This window comes from Coenobita brevimanus, chromosome 107, assembly GCF_032717465.1.
Source record: "Coenobita brevimanus isolate Jiangsu-jjx chromosome 107, ASM3271746v2, whole genome shotgun sequence".
In the NCBI taxonomy this organism is placed as follows: Eukaryota; Metazoa; Arthropoda; class Malacostraca; order Decapoda; family Coenobitidae; genus Coenobita; species Coenobita brevimanus.
Window position 1 is genome coordinate 29,577,460 of NC_137060.1, and position 18,957 is coordinate 29,596,416.

Genomic DNA, 18,957 nt, shown 5'->3' on the forward strand with positions numbered 1-18,957 from the left:
GTCTATTGCTTTTGAGTACCATGGAAGGTGACAATCATGCAATACATGCTAATTAACAGGCAACCCCCAGTATGCAATGATCCAAAAATCAAATTTTTGCTAATCCAAACTGCCATTTATTGCAATAAAACCCTTTTATCCCAATCCATTTCCATTTATCTGAATTCCTAATACAAAAAAATATATATATCCCTACAAAAGATTAACTTTATATGCTGTCAGACACAGAAATGCCCTGTCAACTCCTACAAAGGCAGCTTGTACTGTATTTTTTGCAATAACTCTTTAATCACACTGTATTCCTGTGTATCTGGGAATAACTGAGCGTTACCCAAATTATTTTGCAGATGTGGTGCTTCTTAGGTGAGTAATTATGACTGGTTATGTACTGCTGGGTGACTAACGTCACACATGATAACTCTGTACAGTATGGCCATTAGAAATAATGTGTATAACTCTTGTATTACCAAAAACACAAAAAATTAAGACACTTCATCTTGAAATACCTACCGGAAACTCAATCTTCTTCTGGCAGTCTCCTACTCTGACCAGTGCGAGTGACTTGTAGGTAAGACAGATGTGGTGCTCCCCCGTCAGGTTCTTGCTGCTGCCTAGACTCCTTGGCTGCACCACCACCATCCATACATGCTCTATGGACAATAACAAAAATATAGTACAAGAGATCTTCCTTATATGACCCCTTGGGTTGAGGGGGTTGGAAACATTGCCATCATCATCATCATCATCATCATCAACCCTATTTTGCTCTACATAAACAGGAGTGTAAGGGCCCAGGGCTAGGTTAATCAAGTTACAACATTTAAGGCAGTAGGGACCAGCCTCACCTGCAGTATTACAAAAACAATAAACCCCAGCCACTCCTCAGATGGAATCCATATAGGCTCCATCCAACTGAATCTTCTTAACCCACTAAACCACCATCCGGTTATATGGTTGCCACACGATCTCCATTAACCTCTTTTCTTCCAAATACATGATGATTTTACCAGGTTTAAACATATTTCATAGAGCTGCCCATCCATGTCAGGTGTTTAACCCGCCCCGTCCCGGAGACGTGAATTCACGTCCTCACATGATGTGCACTCATATCCCGGAGACGTAAATTAACGCAGCAACATAGCAAGGTCCCTAATTTGCACAATTTTCAATTTTCGCGAGTGATTTTTGGCACATATACACGGGACACCTTCCTCTACAAGATGCCAGGGACAATGCCTTACCCAGCATGACCTCCCTCCCCCCCCAGCATGCCCTTTTCTCAGCAATTTACCTGTTATCAGTGACCTAGCCAGTAAAGCCATGTCATGCCACGGTATGAAATTCAGGGCCAGAGTGATTCCCCAATCGATGACAATGTGGAGGACAAACATTAGAGGAAGAAACAGTCAGAAATGATGATCAGGTAATGTGGCAAAAAAAGGTCAGGAATGGTGATGAGTCAGTGAGTGAAACAATGCTTATAATGCCTATATTACCATTTGAAAACCAATATATTCTCATACTACATATAAATTCATACCAAATAAATAAATAAATACCGTTTATGAGTGGCGTAGAATAGTTATCCTCCCATGGAACTCATTTTCTTTCCAGCCAGCCTGATAGAAAACCCTTTAAGGTAAGGAGGTACTCCTACCTGGATCGAGTATTTTAAACCTCAGGTGAGCGATTTCTCTATGAATTTTCGATGTTTCTCACCAAAAGCGGATGTTTGAGCAAAAAAAAAAAAAAAGGTCCAAAAATGTCGGGACTGGGGCGTACCACTGCCCAGAAAACATCGTGATGGGGCGGGTTAAGCCACCATCTACAGTACAAACATACTTTGGTGGGACCCTCTGACAGAAACATTAAACACTGTTACCTAGCAATGTTGTGTATTACTGTACAGGACACGACCTACTTCCTACACACATTTATTCTAGCATGAGGCTGACCTGATTATCTCGTTCAAAGGAGTGTTTACTGGAGCAAAGATTATGCATCCTCTTGTTGAAACACTATTCTTCTGGTCTTGGTATCAAATTTGTTATTGCAGTGTGGTATAGTGTATGATGTTCTGTTGTGATGGAACAATATCATGTGTTGCTGCAGTTACATCATTATCCTCTGGCCATGAGCCACATGTGTGTTGCTGCACTGTAATTCATGCCACAAGGTGTTACCTTATGAACTACTCATAAGTTGTGTTATTTAGGAGCAGATCTCTGACACATAATATGGAATGCCTGTACATCAGAAGTTGGGTGTGTGTTAACTGTCATCATCATCATCAAAGGTATGAGTAATAATAAATGACGATGATGCCAACGATGATGCCAAGGATGATTATGATGATGATGATGATGATGAAGATGATGATGATGATGATGATGATGATGATGATGATGATGACGGTGATGACGACGATGATCATCACTAAAACATACACTCACCATTCAATAACTGCTTCAATGTTTGACACATTGTATGTCCTCATTATGTCCGGAAGTTTCAAAATATTATAATATTTTCCATATAACTGATGTTGCAATTTGGGTGAAATGGTTGATCAGCTTTATAGGTGGTAAGGGAACTTCAACAGGCATTAATTCCATAATTCACAATGGTAAAAAAGAAAGAAAAAAAAATGCTACTTATGACCAGGACTTACTGCAGAATTTATGTCAAATGTTTTTACCCAAGCACAGAAAAAGGTGACAGATTACAGTACAGGTACATCATCGTCCTTATCCAATTTCCCACAATAGCCTGGAATTGGGAGGTTAACAGCAAACTTCTACATGTATGTATAAATATTTTAATACAGTACATACAGTAAACCCTCTATATAACGAACTAATTGGGGGGAGGGGTGGGTCGTTATGCCCGAAAGTTTGCTATATCCAATGGTCGTTATTAACTGAGGGATTAACGACCAAAGGTCGCTATATCCGTGGAGTCGTTCGATCCTACATGCACAACCACTACTTACTCCATGAAGTTTCACATGGAGAATCAATGGTTTATGTAGTTATACAGTACATGTACAGTAAATACCATCCTGAATGAAGTTATACATATAAATAAAATGCCTATAATGTAATGTAGTACTGTTACAGTACACTTAACATGCCAGGGAGCGGTCGCTATATCTGGTGGAAGTTTGCTCTGGATATGGTGGGTCGGTATATCCAAAGTTCACTATAAAAGGGTTCGTTATATCGAGGGTTTACTGTATTATAAACTGCATACAGAGTGATACAGATGTCATACCCTATAAGGAATCTCATCATCATCATCATCATCCAATCCTATGTTGCCCCATGAGGAGCAGAGGAAACCGGGGCTAGGCAAGTTGGTCCTGACATTTGAGATGAGAGTAACCAGCCTCAAGCTCCAACATGCTTGCATGCATAGGCCTTGATCACCTAACGGTGGCTCTCCATGCTGCTCGATTTTCAGCAGCTTCCCTGTTCAGTCCCTTATCCCTGAGGTCACACTCAACAACCTCGTTCCAGGTCTTTTTTGGTCTACCTCTTGCAACCCTGCCCCTAACATGAACACTTCTCACTTTCTGCATCCAATTATCATTCCCCATCCTCTCCACGTGTCCAAAACATTTCAGTCTACCTCTCCTCATCAGTACACGCATACACTCCAGTCCCATTCTACCCCTCAACTCTTCCATCATAAACCAAGCCCTCCCAGGCCTCACACTGAGATATGCACAGCACATCCACCTAATCATTGTCATTTCCGTATGTCTGAGCCTGCGAATATCCTCTTCCTTTACTGCCCAGGTCTCATTACCATACTGCATTGCACTCCTAACACATGCTGCATAAAAAAATCCCTTAGCAGGGAGGGAGAGCCCTCTCAATGTCAGGAGAGGCAAAAGCTCCCTGAACTTCTTCCAACCACTCCTCACCCTAGCCACAGAGCTAGCTCCAGCCCCACCTACAGCACATAACATGTCTCCCAAATAATGAAACTCTTCCACACACTCAAGAGACTCACAAGTAAGTTCAATCCTTTCATGCCAGACAATCGCCACCTGCTCTCCCTGACACACTGCACACCTGAAGTCAGCATTATCTTGCAGTCTACCTCTAATACCACTACATCTCTTATGCACCCACTTATCAAAGACACTGCACAAGATGGAATTACTTCCCATGCCTTGTGACAAATTGCACATGGCCACTCTCCCTCTTCTTTGACAGTACCATCACCAGCCCTAGATACCATCACTTTTGTTATATCTGATTTACTCTTAAGCCCTGATGTCCCATACCATTTCTCCATTTCCGGAATTTTTCCTCTGCCTCCCTTCCATTCTCTGCAATCAACACCAAATAGTATACAATATCTCCCACAGAAGTCCATTTCTGAAGTCAAGGGAGAGGGGCTTCAAGTACCATGATGCACAATATGGGGCTCAAAACTGACTCCTGGTGTACACCAACATTCATAGAAAACTCATCACTCAAACCTCCATTCACCTTTACCTGGGTGCAAGCACCCACATACATGGTCATAACCACCCTAACCACTGCCACTCCTCAATCCCAAGCTTTCTCATTGCCCACTTCACCACCTCTCTGGGGACTCTGTCAAAGGCCTTCTCCAAATCAACAAAAACAAAGTACAGTTCCCTTTTCTTTCCTATATATTTTTCCTGGAGCTCTCGGACAATGAATATGGCATCAGTGGTCCCTTTGTCTGGCATTAACCCAAACCGCACCTTATCAAAATTCACTCTTTCTCTACTCATACCTTCTAGAACTCTCTCTCCATTACCTTCACTAATTGGTTTAAAACTTTTATGACTATAATTTCCGTTTTCCAAGGCATCAACCGTCCCTTTGTACACATTTACAATTACACTCTTCAGACAATCATCTGGGGCAACACACTCATATACAGTCCTATTTATCAAGTCAGTGATTAACCATACTCCTATATCTCCTGAGGCTTTTAACATTTCAGCAGTCAATCCAAGTACACCTGCTGTCTTCTCCATCTGCATCATTCCTATTGCACCACTCACAGCAGGGGCATCAATCAAAGACCGAGGATCGAACACTTAATCTGCTGGCTCCAAACCTTCCCAGTCCCAGTCAAACTCCTCATTCAACAGCCAGCTCTTAATGCTCTCTCCATGTGTCTTTAATATCCCCACTGTTCACCACTACTCTTCCTTCATCATTCTTCACACACTGCTCACCTATGATATCCCTATTCTCCTTCTTCATCTAATTTGCCACCTTAAATATCATATTCTCCCTTTCTAAACAATTTAGGTTATCAGGTAAAAGTCTCTGTGACTCAGACTTTGCCCTGTAAACAGCCCTACGATTGATAGCCATGTATTCCTCTCTGTTACCACCCTTCTTCCATTCCCAGAAAAGTCTTCTTTTCTCCTTAATTGCTGCTTCTACACCCTAATCCCACCACTAAGTTACTTTATGTCTTGGTGGGCCTCTTGTCCATCCACATACTAAATCAGTAACTCTCAAGAGGTTGCTCTTGAGGGTTCTGTACTGGTCATTAGCACCTCTGTTAATGCCTTCCTGTTCAGCCACCACTCTCCTCATCTCCCTATAGAAGGCATCCCTTACTACTTGGTTTTTCAGCTTCCATATTTTCCTCCTTGGTGTATAGGTTCTCTTTTTCATCACCTGTTCCTTAACCTCTGCCACGCTCATTCGTATCAACCCAGTTAATTTCCCTGAGTCATTGTTTTTGGACTTCCTTTTAAAATGTCAAGTTGATTTTTTGTCATCAGATCAAGTGTTTCTGAGCTTAAGCTCTTCATCACCCACATATTTTTTAAATTTACGCCTCTTGGGTGGGTGTGAGGGAGGCGATGTCACCAGCACTGCAGGAGGTAGAGATGTGTAAGTGAACGAGAGCTGAATTACTAAATATGTGGTATTTGGCAACTGCAATGTGGCATGGCTTGGTGAGTGCTCTGATGGCATAGAGGGAGACTCAATATTCCCACGGAAATCACTAACACTTCCTTGTGCTTGAAATCATGGCACAGAGACCTATCACCTCATATGAGGCGATCGATGTGGTCATGGGTGGCCTGCATTTAGCCTCATATGAGGCACTGAGTGCAGTGGGGGTTAAGCACTATGTCACATATCAATAACTTGTGTTGCTGCACACACTCCTTGCTCCCTATAACTTTAACATCCCTCACTAACATTCTATCAGCCCTCCTGACCAAGAAATAGTCTATCTGGCTGCTATTTCCCTCTGACTCGTATGTAATCAACCTACTCTATTGTTTCCTAAAATGTGGGTTACACACAATCATGTTCACTGCCTCCCCAAACTCAAATATCCTTTCCCCTTCCTCATTTCTTGTACCATACGCACATTGCCCATGTACTCCTTCATATCCTTGAGCTGCTTCACCTACATGAATATTTAAGTCCCCTCCCAAAACTACAATCTCATCATCCCCCAAACCACTTACTACATGTATTAGGTCATTCCAAAATATATCCTTCTCTATCTCATCCAAGCCTGCCTGCAGGGCATACACTGATATAAATGCAACCATTTTCCTACCGAATATAATTTTCACTACTATTATCCTATCACTTTCATAACATTCATGACAAATTCCACCCATTTCTCCCCAACCAACACACCCACACCAACATATCCATCTGTCCTACCCTGCCAAAATAACTTATAATAACAATCCCTCCCAGCAATCTTTCTGGCTGATCCACCCCAATACCAGACTTCTTGCACACATCCCACATCCATCCACCTCCTACTCAATGTCTCAACCACTTCCCCCGCTCTACCTCTCAAACTTCCCACATTCCACGATGCCAATCTGATCCTCCTGGGTGATTTAGTGTCCTCTGGCTTGCTTTGAATTTCATTCTTTAACTTGGCCATAATCAGTAAAAATAATAAAGGGGAGAGACATGACACAGGCCCCACCCACTGCACAGTCTCAAGTTCGCACAATGGATCTGGGACCCCTAGCCCACCAACCTTGACCTGTGGCTGTGGTAATGGCCTTGGGGCATCCTGCAAGGACAGCTACTGGGACACACTTCAAGTGAGTCTTGGCATGATAACTGCCCCGCCATTATACAGTACACCCATTGATATGGCAGCCCCTTGGGGCGGTAATCCTAGGTTCAGGCCCCTCTCTATTGGGCGGAAGCGGCAACCTGAGAACTGCATTGCCCTGTATCCTCTAGCACAGGTTTGAGCCGCATCTCACCCTGGCCTCACAATCTATGCTGGTTGCCCACGTCGTGCCTCCCCTCAAAAGGTCCGCCATTAGGTAGCAGGGGCAAAGTTTTCTGGCCACATGCCCTTGTATTCAGTTAAGAAGACTTTCTGAACTGGAAGGTTTGGATATAACCTTCATTTACCCATTTGGTAACATAATTTGTTCCTGAGCTGAATAAAATCAACTGTAAGGGGCCAGAAAAAAAATTATGGGGGCTAAAGGAATTGCAACAGAGATTTTAACCACATAGTGATAAACCAACACTCACCATACATCTTCCTGGCCTGTCCATCCTGCCCTGCCACTGCCTGATGCATATGGTGGTGCAGGAAACCCAGCCAGTCACTGAGTTCCGCCTCAGAGTCCGCCGCAACACTGACCGAGTCATGACTCGTGTACAATGCCAGCACGTGGTTATGTTTTGGGTCCTTTTTACGGTTGATGCTAAAGCAGTTACGGAGGATAATTGGTCTGTGGAAGAAACAAATACCCTGTATTACTCTACTTAACTCCTTCAATCTGATAACATATTTTATATTTAAATCTTGCTAACTCCATACAACATATATCAGATTAAGTGGGCCTCTCATACTTAAGGTGTTCATGAAAGCTGTTATCTCTCTAGCTAAAAAAAAAAAAAAAAAAAAAAAAAAAAAAAAAAAAAACACCGCTACATTAAATTTCTGGAGATGGCAAGAGTAAACCAATAAATGACATCACCAGATCCAATAGGTTTAAACTGTAAATGAAACTTAGATGCCATATAAAATACTGTACTGCACTGTGCAATATAGAACAGGTGTGGCTGGGGACAAAGTTACCTAATACTGTATTACATCTCTTTTAACTGTCACTTATCTCTGGTGGCTAATATTCCTAACCTGTGAGAGGCTTGGTATGTTTCACAGCCCAAAGACGATTCTCATTAATGTGATGCAAGAGGGTGGAAAGTGATGGGTGTGACCTAAGTGTGATGCAGATGCAGTGGAATAGTAGGTCACCTTTTGCCTGTCATTATTCAATGCCACAATACCTGCACAATGCAATATTCTACACATCTTGAAAAGTTCTTATACAATGGTTCTGAACTAATGGACCATGGTGTATTTTGAGTGGGTTAGGGAACTTGTTAGAGATCCAATGTATAGTCAGCTCAGAATGACTATAAGTGAAAAATTATTACCAGTAAAAGCCCTGGGCTCCGGGCTCCTACGTTCCTCATGGGGAGACATAGGATTGGATGATGGATGGATGAAGAGATATTACCATTCAAATGTTCGTGATTTTACTGACATAAAAATAATTTATTTTCAATTACAGGTTCAGAAATCAGTAAAGACTGATCCTTTCTTTCAAATTGCATTTTTATGGATTCCTTTGCAGGTGAAGTTTATAATTCTTGAGCCTCTAGCTTGTCTGGCTGTTCAAGGTTTTCAAGGACCTGGTCAGATATAATAACAAAGTTACTCCATTAATGCCATTTTCTCCTCAGTTTGGTTAGTCCACAAATGGTACATCTGTCAAAAAGGGAGGAAACCAGTTTTAATAAAAGGCATACATTATGGACTACACTCTCAATTAATCATTTTCATCTAGAAATTTTTGTGTTCATATTATAACACTCTTCAATCACTAAAGGTGCTGGAGTAAGATGCCTTCACATGGTGGCACCAATATACAGTAAATGTCCAATTATTCAGCACCTATGGGACTAGGCCAATGCTGAGTAATCAGATTTGCCGAATAATTGAAAAACCCACCCACTCAGTACCTTATATGAATTGGTGAACACTGTCATCACTACTTATTTTATTACAAATGTGTTTGGAGAGAGTACAGCCTGCTCTGTATACTGTACAATACTGTAATCAATACAGTTCTATACCTGAACCTGAAAAATACAGAAATTGGTGAAAATACACAAGTGTAATGACACAGTAGGGCTACAAGTCACAGATAACAACTTCCTGGACTGCTGAGATGATTCAGCATATCTGCCGAACAAACAAAGACTTTTGTAAATGGGAATATTTCTCAAAACTGCTGAAATATCGGACCTACCGAATAATCAGCTGCTGAATAATTGGACTTTTACTCTAACTGGTTGACTTCACTGTCTGACTATACTGCACTAATGTCTCCCAACACTCCTTATCCCCCCAAAAGGAAGATGGTGGAGTGTAGAAAGAGGGCAACTTCAGTCTACAGTCCACAGGGTTCATGTTCAGATAAGCCTAAGGTTGCAACACTACTAATACTACTACCAGTACTGTTATTACTAATTATGAACGAAAAATTAAGTACAGTACAGTACTGTACATCATTTTTTGCACAATGATCATTATAGCCTACACCTGGTGAATAAAGACTAAGTGGGTAATTAATTATCTTTAATTTATGCTACTGAATTTTCATGTCAGTTCTCTTTGCAGATCAAAATCACATCAACATCACTGAGATAAACTTCACATGGATATGAGACTGAGAAATCAGAATACCGGTAAGCGCTGCGCATTATTTCCTAAGGGCTAAACAACAGAGAACACAAAATGATAGTTTCCTCCTACACTAATTTAAAGGTGACGTTACAGGTGAGTTCTAACTATAAAACACCTCCAAATTAACTACATCTGACTGTTGGCCAAAACCTGAATTATTCCAGGTTTTACAGGAAGAAAAATGACTCACTTTTTCGGTGGCACCCCAGATCGAAACTTGCGCTCATTATCATAGTACTCAAGGCGGGCTGGGCTGTTGGGGCCAGTCTCTCGTCGAAGCACAAAGAACTTCCTTTTCATTGTCTGTGGGAATAAGGAAAAAGGGTGTGTTAAGAGTAGTCAGCTTAATGGCAAACAAAATATTAACTGAAAACTGAGAATAAAGAATAAGGGAGCATCAGAATCATCATCTAACTGCAGAATAAAACATTAACAGGAAACTGAGAGAGTAAGGAAACTGGGCACCTGACAAAAACTATGCACTGAACCAAACGATGGAAAACTTCTGACCATGGCTTAATATCATCAGTACCAAGATGTATTTGTTATTTTATTCTTGCAACAGTCTGGTGTCTGTCCAGTATATCAAAGAATACTGATGGACTTAGAGGCATCTCCAACTCCTTCACTTTGAGAGGTTTCTTATAAGATTAGGCTTAATCAAGACAAACAATATCTCTTAATAGCAGCAAGCACCTCAGCTGTATCCACCACCCAAACCAATCCTAAAAGTGGCTTTTGTTTATGTGGACACCACACGGATACACCTCAGATGCACCACATGCACCTTAGATGCACTCTTTACACCCTGTATCCATTTCCGATACACAGCTAATAGTCCCCACCTCTCAACATCCTCCTTAAATATGTAACCCACAAAATCGTCCAGAGGTGGCTATACGTAACCTCACATGGATAAATTTAACAAGGAATGAATAGCTCAGGAAGAAGTGTTACAAAACTTGTTAGGCCAACAAAAATATGGGCAGCATCAGAGGTCTTGCAACACCTCTTCTCTATTTATTTTGCACATTACGGCTTGACATTCCCTTCTTTGTGATTTATATCATTTAAATATCGACACATTTTGCAACAATAACATACTAAAGGTTTCTGTGTTGCAATTTATAAAATACATCACTGGGAAAGATGTTACGAAATATCCAAAGCCACTTAACACACGAACTATCAAATTAAGATTACTGTACTTTATAATTTATTTACTTCGGGGTGGGGGAAGCAGAAATACAAGCCTATATTACTGTCGTACACACAACTTTATCCATTCATAGCGACGGCGTTCACTTTATATTTTGAGCTTGCTACCTCTGGATGATTTTGATTACCTTATTATAGGAAGACCCTCTCTGAATGACGGACTTAGAACCAGTTCCACTACAGTTTTTACTCTACACTGGCCTAAAATTGCCATATTTTCATCCTGAACGCTAGATTGTTTCAACTACTTAACAACACGGTGCTGGTCACGAAGAACGTAACGGATGCTAACTTGCTAAGCTGTAGTGCCGTCTTAAAGGATGCTTAGCTGTAGTGGTCTTAAAAGATGCAAAGTTGTAGTTCAGTCTTAAACGATACTAAGCAAGTGCTTAAAGGATGATATGTTATGGTGCTGTCGTAAAGGATGCTAAGCAGTAGTGCTGTCTTAAAAGGATACTAGGTTGTAGTGTTGTCTTTTCCACCACTAAGCTACGTGAAATATGGTGCAAGAGGGTGAAAATTTGGCCTACATTCATGTCAAATTACTACAATCCCTTAACTATCCATCTCCCATAAGCTGAATAAAATCGCCGGCTGGTTGGAGCATTAAATATAACAGGCGTCGTCGTAGTGATGCAGTGGAGAGGAAGGAGACGCCTGGTGGCCTTGTGGTCTGGGGAACCGGTCGGGGTGAAGGCCATGAGCTAGGCATGGGTTCGAATCCTTACGAAGCGACTACAGACTTTTTCGATTAACTAACATCAGGGACGTAGGCTGGTTACCTACTGTTAAATGTTCTGAACTACAGTGACCTAGCCTTGGGACCCTGTGCCGCCTTAAGGGCAATACAGGCTTGGTAGTTACTGCACGTGTTAATTCGAGTCCCCGCAAACTCCTAAAAGTTGTAACTGGAATTACTATTGTGTAAATAATAACTCTCCCTGAATCTAAATGGCATTAATTTTTGTTACGTCAAATACAGTGCAACTACCCAATCTCCTTGCAAATAAGTGGCCATTCCAAATATCAACGGTGTCTGCTTAGTACCCTCATGTTCTCTGCAAGCACGGTTTCTTCAGGTGTCCATATGGATGCTGATCTCCTTCCATCCATCCATCCATCCTTAACCCCTTCAATCTCATCACGCATTTTTTTTTTTTTTTTTTTTTTTGACGTGTGTTCTTATTAACTGCTGACGATTTTGTCCTATGTATTTTCCTTTTATTTCCCCCTTCTTTTGCTACGCGACGCCATCAGTAGTGAAGAGTTTTGAAAGTCTCCATTAACTCTTGGAAACAGCAAGAATTGTCTACAAAAAAAATATCATCGGACTGACGGTTTAAAGCTGTGTGCACGTCAAACCCAACGGCGCTTTATCCTGACTCAATATTTGTGCGAGTAATGCGCATGAGTTTGTGTATGGGCGTGTGTGTATGTATGTATGTACAGTAGGTATGTGTGTGTAGAACGTGTGTATGTACGTGTGTGTAGCTGTAGTAAGAGAGGAGGGCGGGAGGGAGTAAACACTGGAGCCGCCGCTGCCACCCGTACGATACGTCCCACCCGCGCCGCGCCACAACAGATCAATGCCGCTGACCCACAAACACAACTACGCCACCAAAACCTATCCCACACTCTCGCCCACACTTCTACCCACAAATACCTCCAATGCCCTCCAATACAAACCCTACCTGACGGGAAATAAGCTCCCTAGATATACAAGTAAATCCCCACGGTTTCCAGTGACTAAATGCGACGTTCGTTTTGAGGGACGTAACTGCGCACGTTGAGTAAATTCATGTTTGCAGGGTAGGAAGGCGGGAATGAGGAGACGTTGGTGGGGATATTGTCTAGATATAAACCGTCTGGCCTAGCACATCCGCCACACACTGCTTAGCTTACCGTCTGTCAAAATAGGCATATGCGTAATACAGCGCAAATGGCAAAGATAGAAATTAAAGGAGATAGATGTGGACTGTGCGGGAGGAGGGGTAGAGGGAGGATGACTGGATTACATCACACCACATCACGCCACTGTTTTTGAACTACGTATCATGCTCTATTCAAGGCCCCACAGCCATATATATTACGTGTAGCCTGCCTTTAAGAACTATAACTCGAACGCCCATAATATGCCTTGTATTGTTTTATTTTTGAACTACATATCATGCTCTATTCAAGGCTCAAAAACTACTGCTGTGCGCCTGCAACTTAAGGACTTGCATCTTGGACACTATTGCTTTTCGAACTAAATCTCATGCTTACCTCACGATGCAACATCATACACATAATAGTGCACCTGCTTTCAAGGCTAGTGTACTTTAGACAACTATAATATGACTTGCACTGTTCTGAACTACGTAGCACTCTCCAGACCCCCATGCTAATACGGAAATGTAGTCAGGGTTACCTAATATTATGTAAGACAATATGATGGCTAGGATGTCTGAGCTACAATAATGTAAGTCTTAATGCGTTTTAAGTTACGATGCCATACTTTCTTAGTCATGTCTGTTTTCCATCAGCGGTCTATTAAGTGTATGCCAAATAAGACTGCTTCCCGTACTGATTATAAGACCACTGAGAAAAAAAATGAAGGGAGGATACAATCTCTCGCAACCACAAAAACCATGCGTTATTAAATCAGTGTCTCCAGTCATTCTCACGAGTTCGACAGGTGAGGCAGGTGAGTCTAAGGGCGGCCCACGAACACAACGCAATATCAGTCGTAATGGGCGTGCGTGGTCACGGCGGCCGTATAGCACATGCGCCGTGATGTTTACATTTGGTGGGCGGAAAATGGCAATTCTGAACACTTCCTCGTACCTCCCTTCGGCCATGAGTAGAAATATGAATGAACGTTTACGATGGCGGAAGGTGGATAAGAACCTATGGTGTACTCTCTCTCTCAGGCTTATGAATGAAGAGTTCAAAGACTAGTTTGACAACAGCGGGGAAAAAAAGAGAACTACGAGAGAGAGAGAGAGAGAGAGAGAGAGAGAGAGAGAGAGCACACACACACACACACACACACACACACACCGGTATACATAAACATCATCATCTACTGTGTTGCCCCACGAGGAGCGTAGGAGCCCTGGGCTAGGCAGGTTGGTCCTGACAAATAAACATACAAGGACTAATATACACATGAGAGGGGGAGGAGGGGAAATAAGCGAGGACCATTAAATAGGACAAAAAAGAATGGGAGGGAGGGAGGAAGGAAGGAAGGAAGGAGGGCAAGAGTTGTGAAGGGATAGAGGATAGGATGACGAGGTGGATTCTCTTGACTAGCCATGCGATTCTCTCTCTCTCTCTCTCTCTCTCTCTCTCTCTCTCTCTCCAAAAATAACTATACAAACTTATTACCTCCACTACCACCACCACTCTAGTTCATTTACTTTAAGCACAGATTTTTATTCTTTAGCAGCTTATTTCATGCCCCTCAGTGACAAAGACAATGCTGTGGTTCTACTTTTTCTGTAGCACTTCTTCGTGACTAGCATTATTGTTATAACTCAGACTTTCAGGTGGAGGAATGGCAATTATAGGCCAAGGTAAAAGGAACAGAGCATTATACCATCTACAATATAACAACCATTACCATCTGCCATTATTATAACCACTCAGTATCTACTACTACTACTACTACCACCACCACATCACTATCACCACCACCACCACTACTACTACCTTCTTCTTTATTTTCAATCTTATCAATATATAGCCCTCAACCTCACTTTAATAGCCATTTTACTACCACTACCACTACGACCCTCACCAAATTACAGCTAAAACAACAACAATACCAGCAACAACAACAAATAACAACCACTATCCCTATTACACCCTCCCTCCCTCCCTATTACACCCTCCCTCCCTCTCTCCCCCCTCCCTCCCCCCACCCACTGTTATGAATGAACGTCTACGTTCATTCATAAACACAGGAAACAGCCCAATGAATGAATGAATGAATGAATGCACAGACGGTGTATGGATGGATGGAATGTCTTTGTGAATAAATGAATGGGCTGGCGAATGAATGGAGGACTTAGGGATTGAGTCTGCGGATGAAAAAATGAAGGGAAATCGACCAAATGAAGAGTGTTTGTGTGTCTGGTAAATGGATGTTTAATGAGTGATTGGTGAGTCTGTGGCATAAATGTATGAAAGTTAACTCTCTCTTTTTTTCATTATTTTCCAGCTTACAAAACCGTAGGACACCCCCCAAAAAAAATTAAAAAAAAATCTATCACGATCGACGTTTTGGCCGAGAGAGAGAGAGTGAGTCGAGCTTTATTCCAGCTTAGGACTGATTATTTCATTCGGCTCAAACACGCTTTTCAAACATGAAGGATTAAAAAGATATGCACCTTCAGGGAAATAATAATAGATAAATAAGAAAATAACCCATCACTACGACGTATCCCCTACACTGAATAAAATCGCCTGGGGGTAGCTAATTTCAAAATCACAATGAAAGGGTTAATGGTTATCTTTCTTGACCTCTAAAATTCAAAGATGTCTTCCGTATACAGATTCAAACAGTATACCGGCAACAAAAATATATATATATATATAAGAAAAGTCTGTGGTAATTTGAACTGATCTTGTTTTTCACATATATACACTGAAACGTATATAACGGAAGTGTAACTGTGAAGAGAATCGAACACAGGACTGAGGGATAACAGCCAGTGTTGACATACAGTTTTACACACACACACACACATTCAATAAACATACATTCTCTCTCAGCAAAAACCACCAAGGCTGCGAGTGAGGCGAGCACCAGGTAAGACAAACAATTACCAATGCAACACAACACAGCCAGGCGTCGCATCCACACACAAACACCGACACAAATATGGTTACCGTGTGTGTGTGTGTGTGTGATGACGCGACACACACACACACACACACACCTGAAAAGCGTACACGTCATTACATCACCCTCCTGCACAGTCTTTTTATCGTACACACAGCAACATACCGGTACGTATATATACTGTATAACTTCTTACACATGTTTCCATCACTCTACACTTACATCTTCCCATATTGTTTTTACTCTAACTTGGTCTAAAACTAACATCTCTCCATCCTGAATGCTGAGTTGTAACACTAATAACAAAATATCCTAGTCACGAAGAAGTGCAAAGGACAGGATGTAAAGCCGTTGCACTGCCTTTTTCCACGTAAGCTGCACAAGGACAAAAATTTATGAGAGATTCTTTTACCGTATTTATAAACATGCACAATTACACTTCTCCTACTCACTCCTTCCCTTGCGCCTTTCTACTCCCACCCTTCCTTATTTCGCGCACCTACGCTGTTCCCTAATCTCCCATCTTGCCCACTCGCCATACCTTCCCCCTTTTCTTCTTGCGCACTCACGCGATTACAATATTCTCCCACTCACTACCTTCTTTGCACATTCCTACTCCATCCTTCCTTATTTAGCGCACCTACACTGTTCTCTAATCTCCCATCTTGCGCACTCGCCACACCCCCTTCCTTTCCTTCTTGCTCACTTACCCACCGCACTGTACAGCTTCCTTGCGCGCCCTTCTCATCCTCCAATTTTGCGGATTCTTACTCATGCTTCTCCCTTCTTGCGCACTTACCCACTCCTTTCTGCGCACCCATTACCCGTCTCCGTTTCATATTTGTGTCCTTATCCATTTACTGTTCGTCCATTCTTGTGCATCTGCTTATTACCTTGCGCATTCATCTGATTCTCCCCTTGCCTTGAATGCGCATTCATCAAACTCTTCTTTCCTTTCTTGCGCATTCTCCTCAATCTCTTCTTTCCTTTCTTGCGCATTCTCCTTAATCTCTTCTTTCCTTTCTTGCGCATTCTCCTCAATCTCTTCTTTCTTGCGCATTCACGTTAGTCATATTTCTTTTCCTGCAAAGTAATTTACCTCTTTCCGTTTTTGCACATTCATCAAACACTCTTCTTTCCCTTCTTACGCATTCATTCATCTTCTTTCCTTCTTTTAGGTTTTAATTTAACACTCTCTCTCTCTCTCTCTCTCTCTCTCTCGTTATCACCTACCTTGCTTTTCTCTCTAAAGCACCTATTCCACGGACTGTCTTCTTACGCACCCCCCCTCCTCTCATTCTTTCTCGCTCACTAACCTCCTTGCACCCTGACGAACGCACACTTTAATGCAAATCTTATTCACACTCTGCGCACTCATACAGCTTCCTACGCATCCCGTTACTGCGCATCCTAGCTTTTCCTTAAGTGCGCATTACGTCATTCTCTCTCTCTCTCCTACGAAGCCCAAATCCTATGACCTTCCCTTTTCCGGACACACACACACACACACACACACACACACACACACACACACACACACACACACACACAAATAAACTGCAGATTCACACATACACTCTTCACTTGACAATTCTCAAAAAAAAAAAAAAAAAAATTGTTTGACATTCCGAAAAGCAATCACATACCGATAATCTGATAAAACGCGTCACTGCATAAAAGGTAAATTTCTCTCTCTCTCTCTCTCTCTCTCTCTCTCTCTCACACACACACACACACACACACACACACACACAATGGAAGGCTATATATGTAAGCTTCTGAAAAGGACAGGAAAACTTGCACTGTCACGTGTGCACACTCACGTGGCTTAGTCGCACACACACACACACACACCGTGCACATCTATTCACAAGCATTCGTCCTCTCTCTCTCTCTCTCTCTCACACACACACACACACACACACACACACACACACACACACACCGAGGTACATGCAGAACACCTTAATACGCCAAGGCTACACCTGCTCATGAAATCCACATCGGCGCACACACACACACACACACACACACACACACACACACACACACACACAGCAGCAGCAGCAGCCTTGTGCGTGCCTACGCAAGGAGTAAACAAATTAAAAATCATTTTAATTTCACCATGAAAATAACAATAACAAGACCACCTCTGTAACAATGATAAATATAATAAAAACAACAATAAGAACAATAAAAAATGGAATAAATAATAATAATAATAATAATAATAATAATAATAATAATAATCAGTCCAGCATGGCGGTCACAACAAACACTCCAGACGCCCAATCCCACACCTGAGCCAGGGGTGTCTCTGCAAGAAATAGCTACAATTAAAAAAAAAAAAAAAAAAAAAAACAGCTAACAAAGACAAAAAGTAGAAATAAAAGAAACCTGAGAGAGAGAGAGAGAGAGAGAGAGAGAGAGAGAGAGAGAGAGAGAGAGAGAGAGGTCTAAACAATACTGGCTCTAACACCGAAGAGACGCAACTAAAAGTTTGAAATGATATCTTTAACATAATCGGCGTTTTAACACTCTTTTAGAAACATTAAAAAAAAGTCAAAATACCGATAGATACCGATAAATACCGTAACGTAACACTAAACAAACACCCATTTACATTAAAAAAAAAAAAAAAACCGCAACGGAAAAATCTTGACTATTTTTTTAACATCATAAGCGAGGTCTCTCGAAAAATGAAAATATAATGTGACAAATATAGACGAAAGCCGAGCAATAATTTCATCCATCTCTCTCTCTCTCTCTCTCTCTCTCAGTCCTGACATTTACGGCAAGGATGACCAGCCTCACTCTCCCCCGAGACCCATTACGTGAGCAATAAACCCCAACTAACGCTCAGATGGCAACACTTGCGCCTTAACCCACTCTACCACACGGCGTCACTTGGTGTTATGGTTACCACCCAGCGTACTAAATGATTTCCTGCCAAATAATTATACGAAAAACTGATATGCATAAATATATCCACTTAAATTTAAAAAAAAAAAAGAGGTAACATATTCTCAGCCTCAACACATTCCTGGCATAATTCCCTGGATATTCTCACCCTTAACGGTCTTTTAAAACCGGTCTCTGGCGCCTATACTGGACCTAACCGGCTTCACTCAGTTCTACCA

At 41.8% G+C, this 18,957-nt stretch overlaps 1 protein-coding gene across 1 annotated transcript in view; it reads right to left on the bottom strand.

Moving 5' to 3' along the window:
* Positions 1–18,957, bottom strand: part of chico (insulin receptor substrate 1 chico) — a 232,394-nt gene that overhangs the window by 52,143 nt on the left and 161,294 nt on the right. The window contains exons 3-5 of the mRNA XM_080285595.1: positions 9,962–10,074; positions 7,542–7,744; positions 511–650 (exon numbers count right to left, since the gene is read on the bottom strand). Coding sequence (XP_080141721.1) covers positions 511–650; positions 7,542–7,744; positions 9,962–10,074 — 456 coding nt within the window. The remainder of the gene's footprint in view (positions 1–510; positions 651–7,541; positions 7,745–9,961; positions 10,075–18,957) is intronic.